The sequence below is a fragment of the Oscarella lobularis genome, chromosome 20, assembly GCF_947507565.1.
Source record: "Oscarella lobularis chromosome 20, ooOscLobu1.1, whole genome shotgun sequence".
NCBI lineage: Eukaryota > Metazoa > Porifera > Homoscleromorpha > Homosclerophorida > Oscarellidae > Oscarella > Oscarella lobularis.
This window is the reverse complement of record NC_089194.1, coordinates 933,775-957,292: the sequence shown is the minus strand read 5'-3', so window position 1 is coordinate 957,292 and position 23,518 is coordinate 933,775. Positions and strand designations below refer to the sequence as shown.

General features: G+C 45.2%; 6 protein-coding genes across 10 annotated transcripts; 3 read left to right on the top strand and 3 right to left on the bottom strand.

The window, feature by feature from the left end:
* The first annotated feature begins 234 nt into the window (after nucleotides 1-234).
* LOC136199135 (ankycorbin-like) lies at nucleotides 235-4,768 on the top strand. 3 transcript variants are annotated; one of them, XM_065989273.1, is made up of 21 exons: nucleotides 235-340; nucleotides 394-628; nucleotides 675-766; nucleotides 818-907; nucleotides 955-1,053; nucleotides 1,100-1,198; nucleotides 1,471-1,569; nucleotides 1,617-1,715; nucleotides 1,765-1,846; nucleotides 1,895-1,929; nucleotides 2,285-2,362; nucleotides 2,410-2,493; nucleotides 2,547-2,651; nucleotides 2,703-2,798; nucleotides 2,876-2,980; nucleotides 3,032-3,127; nucleotides 3,184-3,267; nucleotides 3,319-3,442; nucleotides 3,492-3,533; nucleotides 3,586-3,750; nucleotides 3,796-4,768. In XM_065989273.1, exons 2-21 carry the CDS (start codon nucleotides 481-483, stop codon nucleotides 4,578-4,580), a joined length of 2,607 nt encoding a protein of 868 aa, XP_065845345.1. In that variant the 5' UTR covers nucleotides 235-340; nucleotides 394-480; the 3' UTR covers nucleotides 4,581-4,768. The 3 variants fall into 3 exon arrangements, with proteins under 3 accessions (XP_065845345.1, XP_065845346.1, XP_065845347.1); XM_065989275.1 differs by lacking the exon at nucleotides 235-340 and having other exon boundaries at nucleotides 410-447; nucleotides 530-628; XM_065989274.1 differs by lacking the exon at nucleotides 235-340 and having other exon boundaries at nucleotides 394-447; nucleotides 530-766.
* Nucleotides 4,769-4,857: 89 nt separating this feature from the next.
* Nucleotides 4,858-11,280, top strand: LOC136199136 (short transient receptor potential channel 5-like). Its single transcript, XM_065989277.1, has 21 exons — nucleotides 4,858-4,974; nucleotides 5,837-5,990; nucleotides 6,046-6,195; nucleotides 6,252-6,346; nucleotides 6,416-6,504; nucleotides 6,571-6,610; nucleotides 6,665-6,735; nucleotides 6,794-6,876; nucleotides 6,926-6,987; nucleotides 7,042-7,114; nucleotides 7,172-7,304; nucleotides 7,357-7,551; nucleotides 7,626-7,965; nucleotides 8,030-8,187; nucleotides 8,244-8,474; nucleotides 8,737-9,240; nucleotides 9,574-10,334; nucleotides 10,457-10,649; nucleotides 10,713-10,868; nucleotides 10,929-11,096; nucleotides 11,152-11,280. Exons 13-21 carry the CDS (start codon nucleotides 7,671-7,673, stop codon nucleotides 11,203-11,205), a joined length of 2,520 nt encoding a protein of 839 aa, XP_065845349.1. The 5' UTR covers nucleotides 4,858-4,974; nucleotides 5,837-5,990; nucleotides 6,046-6,195; nucleotides 6,252-6,346; nucleotides 6,416-6,504; nucleotides 6,571-6,610; nucleotides 6,665-6,735; nucleotides 6,794-6,876; nucleotides 6,926-6,987; nucleotides 7,042-7,114; nucleotides 7,172-7,304; nucleotides 7,357-7,551; nucleotides 7,626-7,670; the 3' UTR covers nucleotides 11,206-11,280.
* Nucleotides 11,281-11,305: 25 nt separating this feature from the next.
* On the top strand, nucleotides 11,306-14,823 carry LOC136199137 (uncharacterized). 3 transcript variants are annotated; one of them, XM_065989279.1, is made up of 21 exons: nucleotides 11,306-11,442; nucleotides 11,487-11,640; nucleotides 11,693-11,842; nucleotides 11,904-11,998; nucleotides 12,053-12,152; nucleotides 12,215-12,254; nucleotides 12,314-12,384; nucleotides 12,444-12,527; nucleotides 12,573-12,636; nucleotides 12,686-12,756; nucleotides 12,807-12,937; nucleotides 12,995-13,067; nucleotides 13,120-13,200; nucleotides 13,248-13,298; nucleotides 13,358-13,442; nucleotides 13,504-13,580; nucleotides 13,642-13,719; nucleotides 13,768-13,919; nucleotides 13,982-14,055; nucleotides 14,115-14,309; nucleotides 14,366-14,528. In XM_065989279.1, exons 2-20 carry the CDS (start codon nucleotides 11,506-11,508, stop codon nucleotides 14,276-14,278), a joined length of 1,776 nt encoding a protein of 591 aa, XP_065845351.1. In that variant the 5' UTR covers nucleotides 11,306-11,442; nucleotides 11,487-11,505; the 3' UTR covers nucleotides 14,279-14,309; nucleotides 14,366-14,528. The 3 variants fall into 3 exon arrangements, 2 of the variants coding, with proteins under 2 accessions (XP_065845351.1, XP_065845350.1); XR_010672989.1 differs by adding an exon at nucleotides 14,545-14,823 and having other exon boundaries at nucleotides 11,404-11,640; nucleotides 14,366-14,488; XM_065989278.1 differs by having other exon boundaries at nucleotides 11,404-11,640.
* On the bottom strand, nucleotides 14,780-16,184 carry LOC136199140 (uncharacterized). The gene is made up of 4 exons (XM_065989282.1): nucleotides 15,700-16,184; nucleotides 15,519-15,646; nucleotides 15,119-15,463; nucleotides 14,780-15,066 (listed from the first exon to the last, which is right to left on the bottom strand). Exons 1-4 carry the CDS (start codon nucleotides 15,767-15,769, stop codon nucleotides 14,869-14,871), a joined length of 741 nt encoding a protein of 246 aa, XP_065845354.1. The 5' UTR covers nucleotides 15,770-16,184; the 3' UTR covers nucleotides 14,780-14,868.
* A 2,342-nt stretch (nucleotides 16,185-18,526) lies between these two features.
* LOC136199113 (uncharacterized) lies at nucleotides 18,527-19,639 on the bottom strand. Its single transcript, XM_065989242.1, has 4 exons — nucleotides 19,549-19,639; nucleotides 19,348-19,493; nucleotides 18,948-19,292; nucleotides 18,527-18,892 (listed from the first exon to the last, which is right to left on the bottom strand). Exons 1-4 carry the CDS (start codon nucleotides 19,619-19,621, stop codon nucleotides 18,695-18,697), a joined length of 762 nt encoding a protein of 253 aa, XP_065845314.1. The 5' UTR covers nucleotides 19,622-19,639; the 3' UTR covers nucleotides 18,527-18,694.
* A 2,283-nt stretch (nucleotides 19,640-21,922) lies between these two features.
* Nucleotides 21,923-23,205, bottom strand: LOC136199328 (galactose-3-O-sulfotransferase 2-like). Its single transcript, XM_065989514.1, has 2 exons — nucleotides 22,991-23,205; nucleotides 21,923-22,933 (listed from the first exon to the last, which is right to left on the bottom strand). Exons 1-2 carry the CDS (start codon nucleotides 23,129-23,131, stop codon nucleotides 22,058-22,060), a joined length of 1,017 nt encoding a protein of 338 aa, XP_065845586.1. The 5' UTR covers nucleotides 23,132-23,205; the 3' UTR covers nucleotides 21,923-22,057.
* Between the last annotated feature and the right edge of the window lie 313 nt (nucleotides 23,206-23,518).

Here is a 23,518-nt window from a genome sequence, read left to right as displayed (position 1 = left end):
ACATATGCCCGTCGCCCGATTGTCCGCAGCCTTTGAATCCGGCGACTAATGCGACGTTTGATCTTATAGAAGTACGCACTTGAGAAGCAACTGGTGCTAGAATATTCAATTTCTTTAGGGCTTTTTGAAAGAAATGGCGGGCGTCTTTGGAGACAATTTCATTCACTTGGTGAGGCTTGGTTTCAAAATCGACGAAGCAATTCATTTATGTAACTTGGGAAGACTTAGAGGTCAATGAGAAGACCACTGTCATTCACATGAACAGTGTGAAACGTCCCGCAAATGTGCTCCTATTTGCGCAGCTCTTAGAAATGGGGTGGGTCAACACGCACGTTCTCAGGTAGTGACCGTCGGCTGTCGATGCATTCTGAGCAACAGCAACTGCGGTGGTAGACCTTCCGCACTTGACTGTCACATGGGGAGCAGTTCTACAACTACGATCCGTTGGCAAGCATAGAAGATCCGCAACAGCAAAAGCTGATGCTTGCCGGTGAAATGTATGTTAAGATTTGGCTCTATCTCATCATAGATAGAAGAGATCTCATTGACGACGAAATATTACGGGACTTGGCCTTCACTGCGCATCCTCGAAAGTCTTCTTTCCGATCGATGGCGAATAGCGATGACGGTTGCTGTTGTTATTCCTTTTACTCATAGACTACTTTTTCTACTAGCCTTTCTAACGGCTGTCGAAAAAAGAGATTACGAAACCGTGTCTACATATATTCAACGTTATCCGGAAAAGTGGAAGGGAGCGAAAAATGCGGTGCGACGAGTAGTGTCGAATCAAAAAGTCAAAACTTCACGGCGTATTTAGTATGAAGAGACTTGCCTTCATTTGGCTCCTGACGCTGAAATGGCAAAATATTTGATTTCAGCTGGAGCTAACGTGGAAGCTCGTGCTGAGGTATTGATTTAGCAGCTATAACTAGAGAATGACCAAATGATTATTAGTGGGATATGACGCCCTTTCTCTCAGCCGCTAAAAGTGGAAATAGAGAAGTGATGGAAGTTTTAATTGAAAATGAATGCAATATCCATGCAAAGGGCAGGGTAAGCAAAACTGTCGTTTTGGTTGTTACTAATGAGATGCTTGTAGGATGGTGAAGCATTGGCATATGCGAGTCAGAAGGGTCATTTGGAAATTTCTAAACGACTCGTTGCATTGGGATTGGATGTCAATCATAAATCTAATTTGGTATTCAATTTAACGTTTAAGTCATGGCCAAATCCACAAATATGAGCGCCATTAACCATATTTGATGAATAGAGTACATGTAGAACAGCTTTGTTGCTATGGTGATTACTTCCCGGATGTTAGACCGTGTCAAACCACGGATAGTAGAATATACTGCTATGTAGTTTATCCGTGGTCAAACAAAGTATTCTGAGCGGGAAAATCAAATAAATAGCTGTAGCCGTGGGTTCTATCCAAAGAGCCAGACAATATTACCGTACAACCCTTTTTAGGAGCGCTACACTTCCCTTCATTGGGCATGTCATTGGGGTCGCGTTGAAATTGCAGAATATTTGCTTTCCGTTGGGGCAGACATTGAAGCTGTCAATTCAGTATTGATTTATAAGCCATTTATAATTATAACAAAGTTCATTAATAGTGCAAAAGAACGCCGTTTTTGGAAGCCATTTCCTGGGGAAAAGAAAGAGTGATGAATCTTCTAATTGAAAAAGGATGCAATATTTATGCAACCGACTATGTAAGGTACTACGAAAGGCGGTTTAGCTTCTAATCTTTGAATGTTTTAGGAAAATAAAGGAGCCGTGAAATTTGCTGAAAATTACGCTACACTGAAAGAAACACTAGAGAATGTTTTCAGCGAACAAGAGGAAAGCATAGAGGAGATTTTGTGACGTATTGATAAGAGTTTTCCGTAGGCGGATGGAAAGAAGAAAACAATTCCACAACTCGAGGTAAATTTAGGCATAGAATCAAACATTAGAATTATTACGTTGCGCTCATACGCAAGCGAGAGGTAGATGAATTGATTATATTGATTCAATGTCCTTGGAAGTGTCAGAGTCCGGAGACACATTAGAATCGATGTTATACGTAGAAGAAAGACTTGATGTCTTTCTTCACTTCGAAAGAGGAGTAAAAAACGCTCACAAACCAATTGATTGTCTTGAAACAGCAGTGGACATTGGTCGACGAATGAATTTTTAGCAGATCAATAGATCAGTAGTGAGACATAACGAAAAAACGACCCTCTCGTGTGCACACAAGGTTCTGCTTGCTCAAAGTCTAATAGGAAGGGTCATTTTCTAGGCAAAAAAGACGACTTGGAGTTCAAATTGCAGTGGTTCTTCACCTACTTTTTTCTTTGAAGACGACGTGTCTCAACAGGTCAGTATAAAGATATTTAATCTGATCCAATTTTTACAATTTATTAGCTTATTGATGAACTGCGAAGTCGCCTTGATGAGGCGGAAGAAGAGAGAAATGTTGCCCTTGCGGAGAAAGAAAGTCTCGCAGAGGTATATAGCTGTACTAAAGTGTTAGACAATGAATTATTTGTATATTTCTCTAGTTCGTACAAGAGCTTCAACGTCGCCTTGATAAGTCTGAAAAAGAGAGGAACACTCCTTGTACGGAGAAGGAAAGTCTCGCCGAAGATCTCCGCTCGTCTCAACAGGTAAATAGGTGTGCTAGTGTTAGACAGTAAATTATTTTGTGAATTCTTTAGCTCGTACAAGAGCTGCAACATCGCCTAGAAAAGGAGAGAGATTCTGCTCAAGAAGAAAAGAGGAATCTCACTGGGAATCTTCACTCGTATCAACAGGTACATATAGCTGACAATTAGCTGTGGTAGTGTTAGATAGTGAATTATTTTGTGTATTGCTTTTGACAATTTATCAGTTTGTTGATGAGCTACAAAGTCAACTTATTGAGACGGAAAAAGAGAGGACTGCTGTTTGCGCGGCGAAGAAAGGTCTCGCTGAAGATCTCCGCGCGTCTCAACAGGTAATTAGCTGTGTTAGTGTGAGGTAGTTATTTATTTTGTATTTACTTTAGCTCGTACAAGAGCTGCAAGGTCGCGTAGAAGAGGAGAAAGCTTCTGCTCGAGCAAGAGAGAGAAATCTCACTGATAATCTTCACTCGTCTCAACAGGTTTGTTGGTGAGATTAATGTTAATAATAAAGGGACTCTACGTTGCATTGCGTTAGCTCGTCCGAGACCTGCAACTTCGCCTGGAAGAGGAAAAAGCTTCTGCTCGAGCAACAGAGAGCAATCTTCATTCCTCTCAACAGGTTGGTTGGACAATGGTGGGAATAAAGGGATTCTATGTTACATTGGATTAGCTCGTTCGCGATCTGCAAAAAGAAAAAAACACGATTCTTTCAGAACACGAAGAAAAAATGAGGAAAGTTCAAAAGGCGAGTCAGTACCTCCGTGAGCGATCTGCTCGAGCAGAAACGGATATCAGTAAGAGATAGAAGTGTAGTACGACTCATGGACTATGATCTCTTCTTAGGAAGGATGTCTGAACGTTGTACTCAACTGGAGCAGCAGCACAGTAATGAGATTCAAGGGTATGCCACTCCAAGACTATGATTCCTTCTTATTAGGAATGACTTCTGAACGTTGTACTCAACTGGAGCAGGAACGCGACGAGGCAAGACTCGTTGCCCAAGAAGCGCAACAAAATATGAGCCAATACGAAAACGTGCGTCAAATTTCTTCCACCGACATTAACATAAGTGACGTCAAACTCGGCGGGGGATCGTACGGAGGTAAGATAATCTTCGAATTGACTAATTGTTAATTTTCCCTGTTAGACGTCCGTGTGGGTCGTTGGCTCGGCTGCAACGTAGCAGTCAAAACGTTCTACGACTTTCTTCGCGTCGATGTTTATCTTCGTCGCTTGGAACAAGAAATCTCAATCTGCAGCAAAGTTCATCATCCCAACGTTGTCTCTTTGCTTGGCGTCATCACTCAAGATGGAATTCCGCTGAGAATCATATCAGAGCTTCTCGAAGCATCTCTCTCTGATATCATTGTCGCAGCCGACGGTCCTCTTCTTCTCAGAGAGCAAGTCGACATCGCAATCGGCTGTTCGTCGGGAATCTGCTATCTTCACGGACTCGGCATTCTTCACGGGGACATTCGATCAACGAATGTCGTCGTCACATCAGTAATGGAAGCGAAAATCTGCGATTTGGGAGCGGCTCGTTTTTCCGAAATCAACAGTCTGTCGGCTGGGCCAATGAGTCCTCCTTATGTTGCTCCAGAAAGGTCCGAACCGGGTCAGCACAACACAAAAATCGCCGACGTCTATAGCCTCGGCGTGACGTTCATCGAATTGATGACGGGAGAGCAACCAGCACCAAGAAAGAGAATGGCCCAAGCAACAAGTGTTCGCCATCCTATCATAAAGCGTCTTGGCCTAGCAATGGTCGATCTCAATCTTTCAAAGAGGCCTTCAGCAGCGGACTGTTTGGCCAGATTGGAAGTTATCCAGAAATCTGACGAGGAATACAAGAGTTGCCCAGCGAAAAGAATGGTCAAAGGTAGGATGCATGGGGGAGAGAAAGTGGAGCTAGTGGGTGAGCCATGGAACTAAGTACATGACGTTCTTGATACTATTTTATCATTCGTTGTTTATTTTTATACCCGTCTTTTCTATGGACCCTTTTGATTTTTATATTTTTGGATGTTTCATTTTTCTACATACTGTACCTATTTTGTTTTTGTTCTTATACGGGCGGTCACTGTTATGTTCTTTTGAGACTTAAATGGTTTACGAGTGAACTAAGGTATCTGAGTCTCGATGACAGCAAGAATAGTCATTTGGAGGAGCAAGAACCCCAAGGAATTTTTTGGGGGCCCCGCAGGAGGTCTCGAGCACGACTTGGCGGTGTTTCGGACGTAGATCAGCTGAACGATTTAATTAGCTAATCCAACGACACGAAATGGACGCAACGACTGTACCTAACGTAGAAGAAGCCGAAACGAAGGTAAAACAGCAGAAAAACTAGCAACACAACTGCGTTTAGGCGACGCAAGTTCGCCCAGAAAACGCGCACGACGTCACGGCGTCGTAAGGCGACCCAAACTCCCGTGCCTAGGCGCTAGGCGAACGCGAAACAGTGGCACTCCCGCGCGACGAACATCGAACGATTCGCACGAACGCGCACCCGGCCGTGCGCAGATTCCTCAAACGCAAAGATCCTCGTCGACGTTCAGCCGAACGGCGGCGCAAAAAATCCTCCACGTCCACTAAGACGATTTATCGCTCGGCGAAGTTGAATCGAATTCTTTCAAATTCTCTTCGCCGAAAAATTGTCGAAATTCGCCCATTATGTAATGGGCGTGGTTTACAATGCATCCTTATTGTTGAGGTAACGTTGAAACGTACGCAGCCGGAACGTTTTGCGGAGGCGCGCTAAACGAGTTCAGTCTCATCGGGAAAGTGAGCGAAGAGATGGGCGGCTATTTTCCTGACGTCAATGTAGAAAGCGAGTCCGTTTTTGTGACGCGTAAGCAAGTACCTACTTACTTAATTTAATCTGAAATGTTCAATTTTTTGACAAATTTTTGTCTTATGCTTAGGCTTGAATTTCAAAAGGAACCAAATGGATGAATTCGACGATGGCGGCAACGTCACTCGTTGCCGTCATCCTGCTTCTACTGGCACGTGTCAAATACGGACGCCTTAGGGTGGCCTTGGACACATAGGCCTATAATTCACTTATCCCTTACGAAGTTTTCAATTCCTTTTAATTAGAATGATAACATGGCATTTTTTTTCCATCTCTCTCTCCGTTTTCCTACATATGTATCGCTCTGTTACCTGGCTCATGTGATTCGTTTTTTTAGGCACGTGAGCGACAACAGAATGAGACATCGCGACCGTTCGTCTGTGGCCTGGTGGTGGATGACGTGTTTTTGCGTCGTCTTATTCCTCCCCGGAAGCACTGCTGGACCCCCGTACTCGTACACCGTCTTTCAGGGGGTAGACGCCCCTGGCAGTGTAAGTACCTATTTATCTCACAAGCATATAGCTACTGAATTCGTATTCTGCCTAGGATATCGAAAATGCCAACACTAAAGATATTGACACATTGAAATCTTTGTGCAATAATATGACGGCTTGCAAAAGATTCAACAGCAACGGTTGGATTAAATCAGACCTGTCAGTCAGAATTCCAACAAAGGGCTGTGATGTTTACCTCAAGGTGCAATTGACAGTCATGTCATCTGTAATCTGCACTTTGTCTCTGTTCAATAATAGGTACCCACGTTTGGCGCTCCTCAGGCTCCACTCCTCCCTCAGCCGCATACGTTCACAATGGGAGCGACAACTCTATCTATTAGCAGTAAATTCGGGTTTGTTTGTTTATTTTTTGCGCAGGACAAACTTTCATCTGTTACTTTTCATTAATGACTTTTTCACAGACTGTCAATCCGTGCTGCTTCAGCAAGCCTTTCACAGGTATCAGCTATTGATTTTCAGTCACAGTTACACGAGCAAAAGCAGCTTGCCGGTGCGTCCGCATATTGCAACTAGTATAATCGGAGCTCAGAACAGTGCACCTGCTTTATTTCTATAGCTCGACACAGTATACGTCGTCGTCCATTCGCCTAACGAGGGTAATAGTTAAATAATTACTGCTTCTGTTGGAGTTTAGCATCAAATTGTCGCAGATCTTCAACTTGAAACAGATGAATCGTACGAATTGAATGTCACTGCTTCTCCGCCTAATGCTACTTTAGAGGTAGTAAAGTGACTTCGTTGTTCTACTCCACACGTACAGCAGCATGGGCGCATTTTAGGCAGCCACAATTTTCGGTGCGATGAGAGGCTTAGAAACGTTAGCCAGCTCGTCACTTACAATTTCATTGAAAATGCATACGAAGTACATCAAACGTGCCAATGAAATATCAAGGCTATATTCTAGGGGTTAGATCCACGACGCAAGTTGATTAATTCAAGACAGTCCTCACTTTCAGCACAGGATTATTAATCGGTAAAGAGAATTTTTACTTTTTCTGTCACTATTTATTTGTTTTGATTACTACAGATACTTCTCGGCTCGAACCGTTGCGAGTAATAATATTAGGAATGTGCTTGACTCCATGTCTTGTGCTAAATTGGTAAATTGCCTTCCTACCCATTGGCTGTTGTCATGCACCCATCTTTTGGTTTTTTAGAACGTTCTTCACTGGTATATCGTGGACACGCAGTCATATCCACTTCAATCGCGCTCAAATATCCGAAGTTGTGGAATGGCGCTTATTCTTCGCAAGAGAGATATTCTATTGAAGACGTTAAAGATATTGTGACGTAAAACCATGTGCTTGCATCCTTTGTGTCATTTTATTGCGACGTTGTTTAGGTATGCAAAAGGGAGAGGCATCCGAGGAATTTGATATGCCGGGTCATGCAGCGTCTTGGTGCATTGTAAGCAGCCCAGCGATACGAACCATGATCTTTGCTTTAGGGCTATCCCGACATATGCCCGTCGTCCGATTGTTCGCAGCCTCTAAATCCGGCGACTAATGCGACTTTTGATCTCATAGAAGTACCCCAAGTACGTACGTCGCAACCGCGGGCAGACGGTGCGCGTATTGTAATGTACATGTCTAATTATCGTTCCTTATTTAGGATGACGCACGCCCGGGGTCAACAGTTCGCGTGTTCCATTCCGCAATGGCGAGTGGAGAGTCGATGGAGCTCATTCCCATCTCTGGAGCCGGTGGTCAAAGCCCTGTGACTACGCCGACAGAGAATGTCGAAATTCAGCGTTCGCTGTTGAACGAGCTCACTGACTTCCGCGTCGGTCAGGCTCAACGAGTCGCCGAGCTCGTCCGCGACGGCGCCGATCCGAATCACGTCTACTACGACGTTGATTCGTCCGATCGCGCGACCGTCACGCCACTTCGTGCTCTCCTTTGCTCCGACTCGTTTTGCGACTCGGACCTATCCAGGGAGATAGGTGCAAAGAGTAAGGCGTCGCGTCGTCGTCAGCCGCACACAATATGTGCCATACATCCGGTTGTTCTGTGCAGCCCTACGAGCTCTCGTTGACCTCGGCGCCGATGTGACCGCAAAGGACGACGAGGGCAAATCGGTCTTTTACCATGCGGTTATGAGACTGCGTCCCATTGGGGCGCTCGAAACACTCTTGTCGCGAGGGGCGTCGATTGGCAACGTCATTCACAGTCTGGTATAGCGTCGATTTTTTTTAATCTGTGTGTTGTTATCGTCTTCGTGGCTATGCAGTTAGCGGAGTCTTCTCTCTCCCGAAATGAAGACTATGTCGAGCACGTTCGATACTTGATTCGCAAGGGTGCCGACTTGGAGAAGTCGGACGTGGATCGAATGGCAGCTGACAGTAGTAACGGATTGACTCTTGTCGCTTTTGTCAGCGAAAACCGACCTCAGCTCTTTGCACAATACTCCAATTCGATGTTGTCGGACGCTGTCAGAAGCGGATGCTTGGAAACAGTCGAGGTATGTACATATTAGATTAGGCGTGCATTAATATTCACTGGATCACTAATATGAAAGATGCCGACACTATCAGTATGATAATGGTATGATCTAACATTGTCTTCATTATTCGTCGACGTCAGTTAGGAAGCACTCGCTCTTGTACCGGTTTGAGGCGAGGGTATTCCTACTCTAAAAGTATTCCATTTCTGCTGGACTCACACTACTATTGTAGTTTACTAAACGAATGTTACTTAGTTCGTGCCTTTGCTTTGTTTTGTAGTTTTTGCTGAGTAAGGAGGCCAAAGCTGAGGAAAACGAAATTTCTCTTTTGAATTTGGCTGCGGAGTCTCAGACGTCTCCTTCCGCCAAATTTCGTCTTCTTCTTGATCGTAAGGTCGCTGACGTGAACGCGAAAAATGCCAAAAATCAATCGTGCCTTTACGTGGCCCTCGAGAGAAAGTCGAGAATTTTCGTCGAGCACCTGCTTCGGGCAGGTGCCAAACTGGACGACCCCAAACTGAAATATCTCCCGTTCGACTCAGTCACTCTTCTAAAACATCGCGACATTATTCTGACCGCTCCTCGACAGATAGAAGCGGCTCTGCGAGTGAGCACGTTGTTCTCGGATGGCGCACAGCAGCACAGTATGTACGCCGAAGATTATCTCTCGCTCTCAAAGGACATGGAGTCCTTTGCTGTTGAAATGATGGACAAGGCCGAGTTGACACGAAACGAAGTCACCGATAGCCTTTTCTCCTACGCGCTGGAAAACGAAAAGAAGAAAGTAAGTAATAATATTATACCGTAAACTACGTATTATAAGCCCATGACATATTATAAGCCCACCCTACTGCTCAAGCGAAGTTATTGGAAAGCTTGTTTTTTGGTTGCCCACTTGGATTACTTTAGTTAGCTCAGTACCTAACGTTTACTGTATTGCATAGAGCAGGAATCAGGAGACAACCAAGGGTGGGCTTATAATATATACACAAATTGTAAAACTACTTATCAAAAGCCCACCCCTAGCTGCTTTGACTCCAATGTTGCAGTAACTAGTCCATGGGCTTACAATACGTAGTTTACGGTACTGTCATTTATAATACATAACTGTTCGCAGTTTATATCGAGTCGTCCGGTTCAAGAGAAGGTCTGGTGGGACTGGTACGGTCGACGAGGCGAGAAACCGAACACTTACGAGTACGTCTACAAAGTCCTCGGCTATTTGCTCAAGGCATTCCTTCTTCCTTTCGTCATGTTCTTTTGCTTACCCTGTCACTGCTGCTGCCGCTCGCGGTGGATGAAAACGGACGAGCGGTGCATCGCCTACGTTGCCGACGCCGTCGCCAATGTCGCCTTCGTCGTGCTTCTGATCGTCGACGTCGTGCTCAAGTCCATCGAATCGCCGGCAACGTCGCCCACCGTTCTCGACTGGATCGTCTTCGTCTTCGTCGTCGGATTCGTTCTGCAGGAACTCTCTCAGATGTACGATCACAAGGGAACGTTTAGGAGTTACGTCACCGATTGGAACAATCTGCTCGACATGTTCCTCGTCGTCGATTTCGTCGCCTACTATTGTCTTCTCTTCGTTGGCTACTATGTCGTCGACGATAATTTCAGTGGGATTCGAGCGTCGTTTCACGTGCTCGGCTTTGGAATTCTTATCTTCTGCGGACGATTTTTGTCGTATCTTCAATTGCTCGAACGCCTGGGGCCCGTGCAACTGTCGTTTGTCGCGATATTCTACGATTTCGTCTCCTTTCTGATCATTTTGGTATCGTTTATGATTGGCTTTGCAGTGAGCTTGACGAGCGTCTACTCGGCCGTTGTGAAGAGCCCCGACGCTCCGATTAACGCAACCGTGCCTGGAAGCGTAGCAGGGTGAGTATGCTGCATGATAGCTTCTTAAAGACTTGTGCGAATGCGTCGTGCTTGCGTAATTTCTTATTGAAACTATGACAAGGCTTGTTCGCTAAGAAGATGACTCAATGTTTTTCTCATAGGGTATATTCGTCTTTGAAGACGTTGTTTTGGGCTCTGTTTGGAATTATTGAACTTGACGATTTTGACGCCATTGATCAGGATTGGGAAACTGTCATTGGTCTCATACTGGTGGCTTTGTGGCTAGTGCTTTCTGTTATTGCTCTACTAAATTTGCTGATTGCTCTGATAAGCAATTCGTTTCAGAAAGTTCAGGTATAGACACTCGGTCATTAATTAATGTGACGTTGTGTCACACGTAATACGTTGCTCCGTCAGGATAATGCAGACATTGAGTGGAAGTTCGCTGGTGCCGCCATTGTGTATGGTATCATCAAATCGCCGCCTGTTCCCATTCCATTTAACATTTTCTATGTTATCATGAGGATTACATCTGCTCTTCTGAGCAAAATATTTCTGCGCGGAAAGTGCTTCGTAAGTTGTTTCTAATCCTCGAGAAATTGTGAAGATAATCGTGCTTTTCTGGTGACTCAGACTGCTATAGATTGCGATCGTAAATCTGAAAGCGATGCGATTACCCGCGAATACGTATACGAAAAGTGGCAAGAGCAGACCAGAAAGGCTGAAGAGGACGAAGTTGTTAAGCAAAGAGATTTGCTTAAACTTCAAAAGCACATCGATGAGCAGATCGCTTTGTTAAAGGTATAGGTCGAAATTCCAAAAAAATAAAGGACCCCTTTATGAAAGATGTCTGCAGGAGAGCGTTCTGAACGTTCATTCCGCAAATGCACGCCAGATTCAGATTTCGTAGAACACGATATAGCACGATTTCTTTCACTAGTCCGAGTTCAACAGTATCATTATACAATATTAGGAAAACTCTGAAGGTTTGGCCATCCCCGATTTCACCGCATGCTGCAGTGTTCCTGAGGTTGGTTACGCCGTTTGACGATCGTGTATTTTCTACGTAATTCAATTGAATTCATTACCTCGTCTGGGCGTGAAGATTGGAATATGTTATATCTTTTCTGTTTTCAAATTTCCGACGGTTAGCGTAATGCATTTACTGGCGCATGTGACTCGCTCGTTTAGGCACGTGAGCGACGACAGAATGAGACATCGCGATCGTTCGTCTTTGACCTGGTGGTGGATGATGTGTTTTCACGTCGTCCCTTTCTTCCCCGGAAGCACCGCTGGGCCCCCGTACTCTTACACCGTCTTTCAGGGCGTGGACGCTCCTGGCAGCGTATATACCCCACCAGCATATATAGAATCGTTTGCTAATATGTTCTGCGTAGGATATCGAGCATGCCAACACTAAAGACATCGACGCGTTAAAATCTTTGTGCAATAATATGACGTCGTGCAAAGGATTCAATAGCAACGGCTGGATCAAATCAGACGTGTCAGTCAGAATTCCAACAAAGGGCTGTGATGTTTACCTCAAGGTGCAATATAGAAACAGACGGTCATGTCATCGGGGATCTGCAATTTGTCTTCGTTTTATAGGTACCGACGTTTGGTGCTCCACAGGCTCCACTCCTCCCCCAGCCGCATACTTTCACAATGGGAGCGACAACGCTATCTATTGGCAGTAAATTCGGGTTTGTTTATTTTTCGCGCAGGACAAGCTTTCAGCTGTTACTTTTTATTAATAGCTTTGTCACAGACTGTCAATCCGTGCTGCTTCAGCAAGCCTTTGATAGGTATCAGCTATTGATTTTCAGTCACAGTTACACGAGCAAGAGCAGCTCGCCGGTACACCCGCTCATTAGCTAGTCTGAGCTCAGAACAGTACTAGCATACGTTTTTTCGTACAGCTCGACACGGTATACGTCGTTGTCCATTCGCCTGGCGAGGGTAATAGTTAAAATATTATATTGCGTCAGTTGCCATTCAGATATATCAAATATTCGTAGATCTTCAACTTGAAACAGATGAGTCGTATGAATTGAATATCACTGCCTCTCCGCCTAATTCCACTCTAAAGGTAGTAAAGTGACTTTGTTGAGCCGAGGGTTTGTACTTCGCATATGTAACCTAATTTAGGCTGCTACAATTTTTGGTGCTATGAGGGGCTTAGAAACGTTCAGCCAGCTTGTCACGTACAATTTTGCTGAAAATGCCTATGAAGTAAATCAAAGGTGCCAATATCAGTGTCTTTATTTGAAGAGTTAGATTCACAACGCAAGTTGGTTTATTGAAGACGAGCCTCGTTTCCAGCACAGAGGATTACTAATCGGTAAAGTGAATTTTTATGTTTTGAAACCTATTCGGTTCAATTACTGCAGATACATCTCGCCATTTCGAGCCGCTGCGAGTGATTAGGAATGTGCTTGACTCCATGTCCTATGCTAAATTGGTTAAATCATCCTCCTTCCCATCGGTGAAGCCCATTTTCTGGTTTTGTAGAACGTTCTCCACTGGCATATCGTGGACACGCAGTCATTTCCACTTCAATCGCTCAAATATCCGAAGTTGTGGAATGGCGCCTATTCTTCGCAAGAGAGATATTCTATTGAAGACGTTAAAGATGTTGTGACGTAAAGCCATGTGCTTGCATCCTGTTCTTCGTGTCACTTAATTGCGACGTTCTTTAGGTATGCAAAAGGGAGAGGCATCCGAGTCATGCCGGAATTTGATATGCCAGGTCATGCAGCGTCTTGGTGCATTGTAAGTAGCGCAGCGGCCATAATAAAAGCGGCGCATTCGACATTTGCTTTAGGGCTATCCCGACATATGCCCGTCGTCCGATTGTCCGCAGCCTTTGAATCCGGCGACTAATGCGACGTTTGATCTTATAGAAGTACGCACTTGAGAAGCAACTGGTGCTAGAATATTCAATTTCTTTAGGGCTTTTTGAAAGAAATGGCGGACGTCTTTGGAGACAATTTCATTCACTTGGTGAGGCTTGGTTTCAAAATCGACGCGAAGCAATTCATTTTATGTAACATGGGCTATAGGGAGGAGATGAGGTCAATACAAAGTGCTGGGATAAGAATCCCGAAATACAAGCCTGGCTAAAGATGAAGAATTTTACCGATGACGGTAGCTAAACGAGAGTTAGCTCGTGTTGACGATTCCTTTATGCAAGACGGTCCTTTTATAGATGCGTACAAGTACTTCGTCTCCAGAGCTCATCAGTACGCAAAGAATGAACAGAAAACTTCCGTCAATTGGGAAGAGGTCAATCCACAGGAACCAGAGAGGTCATCAAATCTCTACATTCGAAGCCTCCTTCTTTTAGGTGTTTAATCACTTTGGCTCCACCCTAGAGAAGAATACTGTCATTCACGTCTGGCTGAACAGTAAAACGGCAGCAAAGGTGCTCCTATTAGAAATGGGGTTCATGGGTCAGCGTGCACGTTCTCAGGTAGTCGCGGCCGGCTATCGATGCATTCTGAGCAACAGCAACCGGTGGTACCTGCCTCACTTGACCGTCACATGGGAGCAGTTCTACGACAACGATCCGTTGGCAAGCATAGAAGATGCGCAACAGCAAAAACTGATGCTTGGTGGAGAAGTGTAATTAAATTTAATCCGTAGTTTTATTTATGGTAATGTGCTAATGTACCTATTTAATTAAGATGCATGTGGGGCGAGACCGTCGATGCGTCGGACATTCAGCGTACGATTTGGCCTAGAGCTGCAGCGGCCGCAGGTTATCGCATCTAGAGTCTACGATTTCCATATATAGGGACATGTTCTGTCGTGATATAGAGCGGCTGTGGAGTCTCGCAAATGTGACGGATCACGATGAAATGTTCCTAAGGCTGCAGTCGTTCCGCTGTTTGCTCACCAGACGTGGAGTCGCAGCGGCGCCGGTCGAAAATGAAGAGGCGCGGTCGGCACCACCTGGGCCAGGTGGTTGCCTCTCCCAGTAGAAGCGACGCTTACTGGTGCAAGCTAATGCGGGTTTGATTTTTTGAGAAAATTGTAGTGCTGACATTTATTTTCTTTCACTTTTTCAGGGTTTTTGATACGGGAGCCTCGCAGGGTCAGGTATTTTCTCTCGTCTACCCGATAAGTGCTGTGGTACACTCACTATTTTTACTGTCACTTCTTTGTTATTTCTGCGCTGACACGCACTACTAGTAAAGCAGTCTTTGCTCAAGAAAACTTCAGTTCTTATAATTAGCCTATGTTTCAGGAAGTAAAGCTTAAGCATATATAGAAGACGTTGGATCATTCAGCAGAGTAAGGTGTCTTCAATCTATTGTCTCGTTCGGCAGGCTTCCCGATGTTAGCATGGCTATTGGCGCGTTCAGATGAAGAGATCGTGGAGATGTTTTCAATATATAGTAGCCTCGTTTAGACTACGGTACGTTCCTTCTTGGCGTATGAGCTAGGTCTCTTTAGAATCACTGAGCGGTACTGCAAGAAAGTGAAACACATTCATACACGGGACAAACAGTACAACAAATCGAAAAAGACGCGCAAATTCAAGTTTGATACCATTCGTGCTCGATATTAATTAACGAGCAAAAACGTAGGCAAAGGAATGAACGACAATGTCCATTTGGTACGTGTCAGAGCTGCCACAGGAAACATTCTCAACGTTTCCTCCTCCGACACCAACCCAAGAATCAGCAGTTGTGCAGCTGTCTTCGTTGTTGGCAACGATTCCGATTCGCACTTGTTTTAATCTGGGGGTGTTGACGTTGAATCCCGCCTAAATTTCGTTTGATAGCGTATTTATCGAGTAACGGTATACAGCGCGTTACCATGTTGCAGTAGTCTTGAAGGAATGAACCTGGAACCAAATTTAGCCAAGGGTCTCTTCCCAGGTCGACCGCGGTGTAGTTCCCGTCTTTGAGTAAGTTCAACAGCGAGGTCGATTGGACAGGTATAATTATTTCTCGAGTCACCGAAGCAGTCACGACGCGAAGATAGAGCTCCGTAAAATCCACGGTTGAAAATGATTGCAATTTTGTCTCATTATAATCGAGGTCGAAACGGCTTGGTTGAAACGTTTGAGAGTTCGTCCAGAGTTCGCTGCTGTACTTGAAAGTGCTTTCTGATCCGTTGACTTTCATTAGAAGAGTGTATCCATACACTGCGCAATAAACCTACACAAGAGAAGAAGCTATTTGCACCTTTCTATAAAATTTCAAGATCGATTACTTTGAATTTTGGTCCAACGCTTGGCTGTAGATAGTAAAAGCCTGGTTCATACTTCTGAGGATCGTTGAGGTAATACTGTTTGCAAGTCGCTGGCGTCGTATAGTCCACTCCGCCTTCGTTCTTGACTTCTGACAAAAGACGTCTTATAAACAATTTTTTAAAAAGTTCTTTTCTGTCTTACCGGCGTGATTCTGAGAGTATACTGCTGCACCAATAAGGGCAAAAAGAAGGCAAGTCGCTTTGGTCATCATCGTCTGCTTTACGACGCTAGCTCTGTGAATGATACCACAGTACCCTGCCCTTATAAAGGGGTGAAAGGGAATGACGTCTTCAAGAAACTAATAACCGTAAACTACCGAGTAAACGCCCACACCTGAGCAAGCGCCCACACCCCCTTTTAGCTCCAAAACAGTTTACAGGGTCAGTACTCTTTAATTGTAAACGCCCACCCAAACAGCGTCAGTCGCGCACCTGCAGATGGCTAAACAACACGTATCGTACGACGTTTCCTTCAAATGTAGTGGCACAAAAAGCACGGAAAAACGTTTCGAAGACTATATCTCTAAAAGTTTACGTTTCATTGCAGTCCCTGAATATATCAGTGTTTTCAACACATGCATGGGCGTTTACTACGTGAAGAGTTTGCGCAAACACATAGTAAGCGCCCACCCCCCTTTTCTGGACGAAAGTTCTACAAACGCCCATGGGCGTTTAATCGGTAGTTTACGGCGAAAAGCAGCAGCAGCTGCCAGCTGACGCAATAACCTCAAGCTGCGGTGGCGTCAGCTGGCGAAAAGTTGCAGCAGCTGACGCAATAACCTCAAGCTGCGGTGGCGTCAGCTGGCGAAAAGCCGGGAAGAGGCATTAACTTTCACTGATTCATTGTTTGCAGTGATGAAGAAAATCCCACGGCTAACTAGTTATCTTTCGTGATTTTTTGTAGACAAACGACGTCGGTGTTGCGTCATCATCTGCACCACTGCAGAAATTGCGAATGGCTTGGTTAATGCAGGCACGGATTGTGTAGAGAAATGGATATGAAACGCACGCACGCTACCGTATGTTGTTGCGTGGGATCAGGTGGGATCATCCGTGACATGCCCCGCCTTTTCAAAGGATCGCGCGCGTCTCTAACATGCCCTCTAACATGGCTGAAAGCGTATCGCGTAAAGCATCACGGCTTCTTAGGGAAGTCTTCAAAAATAATGACCATAAACAGCGTGTATTCCAATCGTTTGTCTGCATGGCCGCAGGTTAGAGAAGAGCGATCGTTTGAAAAGGTCAACTTTATTAGCACTTATCAGAGAGGCGTCACATCCCACCTATTTATCCGACGCGTCATACCGACCGCACCCCCAAAAGGGGGCACCACGTGATTTTCCAGATACCAGGCCCTTCTCCCCTCCCGTGTTCATACGGGAGAGCAGGGAGAAGGGCCTGGCGAACGCGAGGCTACAGGTCGCGTGTCGACGGACAATGACATGACGTCGTTTTCAAATCGCGCATGGCCTTCCGACTGCTCGACTTCGAAGGGGAAGGCGGCGTCTCGAAATCGATTACAGTATTTCGAAAAATTCGAATGATGGGCAAGGTGAGATGATGACTCTTTGACTGTAGCCTTCATCTCAAAGGCCATGCATGCAGCTGCGTAAGCAGCTCAATTGCGTCGGGATTTTTGCTCAAGCGTGAGATTGCTAATAATTTTCGAAGATAAAGTGTCTCGCGCAAAATAATCTATTTTTGGCAATGACGTCAGCATGACGTTCCTAATCTACGCATGCGTAAGGGGTTTTCGTCTTCGTAATGGCTGGTCATCGCATCACTCGCTTCGTCTTCGTCGATTCGACGTGCCGCCTAGAAATTAACGAAGACGGCTGGCTGGATGCAGGTCGCGCGTCGACGGACGACAACGTGAGCAACGTCGTGTCGCTGCTCGGCCGAACGCATCACGGAAAAAGTTTCATCTGTCGCGAAATTCTCCGGCGCGCTCACCAGCGCATTTGCAACGACGGCCCGAATGTCGCCGACGATCCAGAAGACATGCATCCGACGTCGTCGGACGTCGTCTCCTTTCTCGCCTCCTTTCCTAAATAGGACACCGCCTTCCGACTTCTCGACTTCGAAGGCGAAGGCGGAACGATCGCGCCAAAAGATCTGCCAGAGGGGTAATTAATTAATTAATTAACCAAACTAAACGTCTTCTCCATTTCACGAATTTTCGCCTGCACGTCATCGTACGGAGGATCGAGCCCCATTTCATTATCCATCGAGTTGACGATATAATAGTGCTCTTCGCATTTCTGAAGTTTTGGGAAATATGCGCTCGGATTATCCAAGACGTCGATAGGGCTCACGCCAATTCCTCCGGCGCAATTTCGAACTTGCGGAAACTAATCGAACGCCGATGGAAATAGAGTTTCTGGATTTCGAAGAATCGTAAAATAAACGGGATTCTGTATGAGACGATTAGTCACGCTCGGCTTGAAGCGAGAATGCGCTATGAGAGCGTTGTACTCTCCAGGCTTGTGAGAATTATAGTACGTCGAGGGATTGAAATATCGACCGAATCCGAATGTTCTCGACTTCGGAACGACTTCGATCAGATTGCGATTTTTTATGACTTTCTCCAGCATTTGCCTGATCGAAGCGCTGCCCGTTTTGTGAATCTTGATAAAGACGAAATTGCGCGTCGGCGATGCGACGTGACGGCGTCTCGGTCCGTTTGGGATTGCTACGACGGTCAGTGCTACCGGCACAGCGACGATCAAGACGATAACGGACACGGAAACGAGTAAGGAGTCTTTCTCGCATTCCCGGATGCCCCTTTCAGGATGTGGTGTTTGAAGTGATTATTAAAGAATGCGTAAAATTAATTAAAAAATTAAAAAGGACGTGCCACTTTCCGTTTTCAGCTCAAAAACGCTCGCTGCTTTTGATTGTACAGAATTAAGACAGGAAAAGGAGTTCGGAAATTAATTCAACGCGAAGGTCAAACAAGAATACGCCGCATTCTAATGGGCCATATGGATAAGAGTGGTCGATGTCTCATACCTTACAGAAATCACATGCTAGGAAATGAACTATTGAGCACTGCAATTACAAGGAAACACACTAAACGGTATACAAACAGCAAACAGCAAAGGAAAACGTTGAAAAGTCGATTGCGTTCAAATCAGTTAGCGGCCAAAAACGTAAGCAAAGGAAAGGACGTTATTGATTTTGGTGTAATTGCTAGAGCTGCCACATGTATTAATCTGATCATTTTCTGCACCAATCCCAATCCAGGAATCAGCAGTGTTGCAGTTCTCTTCGTTGTTAGCAATGATTCCAATTCTCACGTTATGGCAGCATGGGGGTTCGACGTTAAATCCCTCCTAAAAATTATATCAGCACATTTATATTTATCGAGTTACAGTGCATGCAAGTTACCATGTTGCAGTTGTCTTGAAGATATGAACCTGGTACCAAATCTAACCATGCGTCTCTTCCCATGGTTAGTGCTGTGTACTTTCCGCTTTTGAATAAATCCATCATCGAGGTCGCACTGTGACGTATAATCATTTCTCGAGTTTCATTTGAAGTCACAAGGCGAAGATAAAGCTCCGTAAATTCCACGGTCGAAAATGAGGCCAATTTTGTCTCATTTCGATCAAGGTTATAGTATTCTTCTTTGTACGTGTCAGAGTTCGTCCACAGATCATTGCTGTAATTGAAAGTGTTCTTAGATCCGTCGACTTTCATTAGAAGAGTGTACCCATACACCGTGCAAGAAACCTATAGAAAAGAAGACGATACATGTCTGGCACGATAAAATTCAATTTCAAATCACGTTGAACGGTTGTGGATGCCCATTTGGCTGTATAAGGTAAACGCCTGGTTCGTACTTCTGAGGCCTCTGGTTGTAAATTGCTTTGCATGATATTGGCAAAGGTTCCATCACTGCGCTTTTGTTTTCATTATCCGAAACAAGAACGTCTTATGCAGAAAAGAATGTTATATATAGTTCCCTTATCGTTGAAGCCGCTTATACCGGTCAGGGCGGCGTTACTTTGAAAGTATGCCGCTGCACCAAGAAGGACGAAGAGAAGGCAAGTCGCTTTCATAATCTCTACGATGACGTCGTCGATTAGCTCTGTGAAAAGATACCGCCGTGCCCTTCCTTATATAGTTGCGCTATAAGGATGGATGAAGTCATCACAGGAAGTTTGGTAATCCATGCAGGGTCTGTTAGCCTGTTAGTGATTGGGCGTAAACTCTTTTTCTCGTTGCTTTCTACAACAAAGTGCGATGCCAAGCGGTCGCTTTTAGCTTATAATAGCCTTCGATTTTCTTTTTCTGGACCTAAAAAAGCTGCAGCTGACATGAACAGATGACGACGTCAAACCGCAACTCGTTTCTTGCCAGCTGACGGAACAGCTGAGGGAACAGCTGAAGGAAAAGCCGCGAAACCGCAATATCTCAGTTATTGATCAATTCGTCGCAGTGCGCTAGATTACGTTCTCCTTGCCTGGTGAGCTGGCGTGGCGTGACCTCAGCCGATTCAGCCGAGACAAGAGAAAGGAGCTGTTCTACAAGGCATTGAACGGGCCAAAACCAGACAACGAGCTTCGAAACTCTGTCGATCAGTTTCGTCTGCGCCGATGAAGCCTGAGCGTTTCTTTTCGTGTGGACGTCCGAACCACGCAGCTAGCATCGAGCGATTGCATCGCTACATTGTACAGCCTGCAGGTCTTATTCGCGCTCTTAGCGTTTGTCTAACGACGATTTTCGCCGATATCGCTGTCGAGTCGATCGCAGCTACTCTAGCGCGTCCGCATCCACTCGCCACCAAGCAATCGTGCGTCGCATGGATTTGCTTCTAGTGGAATTCTCTTTCCTTCTCTTTTTTCTAGAGTCTGATCGAGAGACATCGGAAGGCCAACCAAATTCGCTTTCGTGAATTTTCGGCCATCCGCCTCGTGATCGCCAACAGATGCTAAGGATCTATGAAGATATAGCCTTGTATACGGTTGATCCAACGCGGACTAAGTAAGCAAATCACTTGATTGCTTTTTTAAAAGTTTCCGACACTGCAATTATTTAGAGGAACTTCCAAGTGCGCGGATCTAGTTGGTGGCTCTCGTTTTTTTCTTGTCTCGAGAATTTCGGAAAAGGCGGAAGAACTCGTTTCTTGTACGACGAGCCTACAGGTAATTAGTATTTATGTTTCCCTTGTCTCCATTTACGCAAGACGCTGTCGTTTTAGAGGCAGGGTGGTCCTGAGCACGACCGCCTGCAAAAAACTGCTCCAATGGGGTCCTGAGCATGACCCCGTGAAAAAAATAAAACTGCTCCATGTGGGGTCCTGGGCACGACCCCGTTGAAACTGCCCTAGAACAAAAGGGGACAGAATTTTGCAATTTTTTCTTTATTGAAATACAACAGTCTTTCCTCTGCGTTTTTTTGAGCAGTTTATTGTCGGGTCTTGCTCAGGACCCGTAGGTGAGCAGTTTTGATGCCGGTCATGCTCAGGACCGAAGCAGTTTTTGATGTGGGTCATGCTCAGGACCCAATGAGCAGTTGTCTTAGGCGAGGTCGTGCTCAGGACCCCATGCTACAAAATCCGATATCGTGCAATACAAAAAGACGGGATTAATTAATGTACAAAACGAAGTCTATTCTTCCGGTTTCTCTTCTTCTGCCAAATTCAGTAAAAGCTACCAAAAATTTGCGGGGATGTAACAGTTATATGAATTGCAATGAGCGCACCTTTCGATTTGAATTGTAATACCAATTGCCTTTGCATCAGAAACCGGCCGGCTCTTTGTGGTCTTCGTTCCGCGCAACGCGTCGCAAGTTCTAGATTTACTTTCAAAGTTTTCTACGTACAATTTCTCGTTGAAAAAGAGACGAACTGAAGCTCTCTCTCGTGCCTCCGTCTATAGAGTGTAGAAATTGCTAAAAAAGGTGCGGACGAGCCGGCTGACAGCAAGAGAAAGATCCATATTGTACGTGTACGTCAATCTTCCGCCAGACAGAGTAGGATTTCATTTTCCTGAATTGGAAGTCTAAGGAACGTCTCATATAAAAATTTCTTGCCTAAAACATCCGTTGGAGAAAGCGGAGGAGATTGCGATTCTTTCCGACGAGAGAGAGCGAACAGAGAGAGCGGTATGTTTTGAAGTCGGTTTTCGTAGACCTGGGACCGATTTGATCGTCCTCTCGAACGGCGACGGAGAAAGGGGGCCTCACCTCAAAGAATCGAGCTATTAACATTCGTTTGCTTCTACTTAGGAAAGCGCTCGTAGCGAGAAACCGCGAAAAGCGACCCTAAGGACCCTTTCGGCTCCGTCGCGAAAAAGAAAAGGGAGAAGAGTCAGAAGACACGTGATGTAAAAAACCCGGACAAGCGACAGATGTCTACCTAAATATCGAATAATAATAAAAAATTTTAGTACATATAATACACAGTAATAATAATATTAACAATATTACTCAGTGCTATTAGTACATTGCTCTTGTAATAATAATAATTAATGTGCAAACCTTGGCGCAAGCGTTCAATTTCTCTTATTAGTATACCACTTGAACATTTCCAGACGGCCATGCTTCAGCCGTGAGATAGCACTGTGCATATCTTCGATTCCTTTTCCCTTACACAAAGCCACCATTGCTTCTTTGTACAGCTCGACCTCCGCCTGAAAATCTCCCGTCTCTTCTTCTTCTTTGCGAATTTTCTCTTCAAATATTTTCAGAAAACGCTCGTAGATGAGAAAATCGGCGTGCAACCAATGTCGCAACACAGCCTTGTGTTTCTCCGTCAAAACATTGGCCTCGTGATGTGCAATTAGCTTTTCGTAATCGGATAACGTCTCGTCGTCGCTTTTGAATTCCGGATGCGTATTCGTTGGCATGCCGACGACGTCACTCAGATTCCAATTGAGCGTTCGACGAAGCATAACCATGGATTCCGCACTGTGTTCCATTATCATGACCAAACTAAACGTCTTCTCCATTTCACGAATTTTCGCCTGCACGTCATCGTCCAAGTACGGAGGATCGAGTCCCATTTCATTGGCCATCGAGTTGACGATATAAAAGTGCTCTTTGCATTTCTGAAGTTTTGGGAAATATGTGCTCGGATTATCCAAGACGTCGATAGGGCTCACGCCAATTCCTCCGGCGCATTTTCGAACATGCGGAAAATAATCGAACGCCGATAGAAATAGAGTTTCGGGATTTCGAAGAATCGTAAAATAAACGGGATTCCGAATGAGACGATTAGTCACGCTCGGCTTGAAGCGAGAATGCGCTATGAGAGCGTTGTACTCTCCAGGCTTGTGAGAATGATAGTACGTCGAGGGATCGAAATATCGACCGAATCCGAATGTTCTCGACTTCGGAACGACTTCGATCAGATTGTGATTTTTTATGACCTTCTCCAGGATTTGCCTTATCGAAGCGCTGCCCGTTTTGTGGATCTTTATAAAGACGAAATTGCGCGTTGGCGATGCGACTTGACGGCGTCTCGGTCTGTTTGGGACGACGATCTTCGAGTTCGAGTAGACATTCGGTTTTGCGCCGAAAGGGCGACGATGCGACGCGCTACCGTCGCGTTTGGCGTGTCGAAGCATTGCGACGACCGTCAGCGCTACCAGCACAGCGACGATCAAGACGATAACGGTTGGTTTTAGCACGGATACTAGAAGATTCTAGTATCCGTGGTTTTAGCTTCGACGTCATGTGGCACCGATAGAGGAGGGTTAGGAAACTCCCCTAACCCTATCACGTGACCTACTACAGGAAAACATATTGGGAAATCTATTCAAATGCAGGTTAATTAAAACAAAAATACGCGGCTTAGTACTGGGCCGTGTTATGACTATAGAAGGAACGTACCGTACGTAAGAAGCCGATAATTTTCGCGGGAATTAATTAAAATACTGTATTGCAAAACTTTTGCATACTCGAGCAAGCGGCCGAGCAAGCAGAAGAGAAGAGGAATGGAGCACGTGAACACG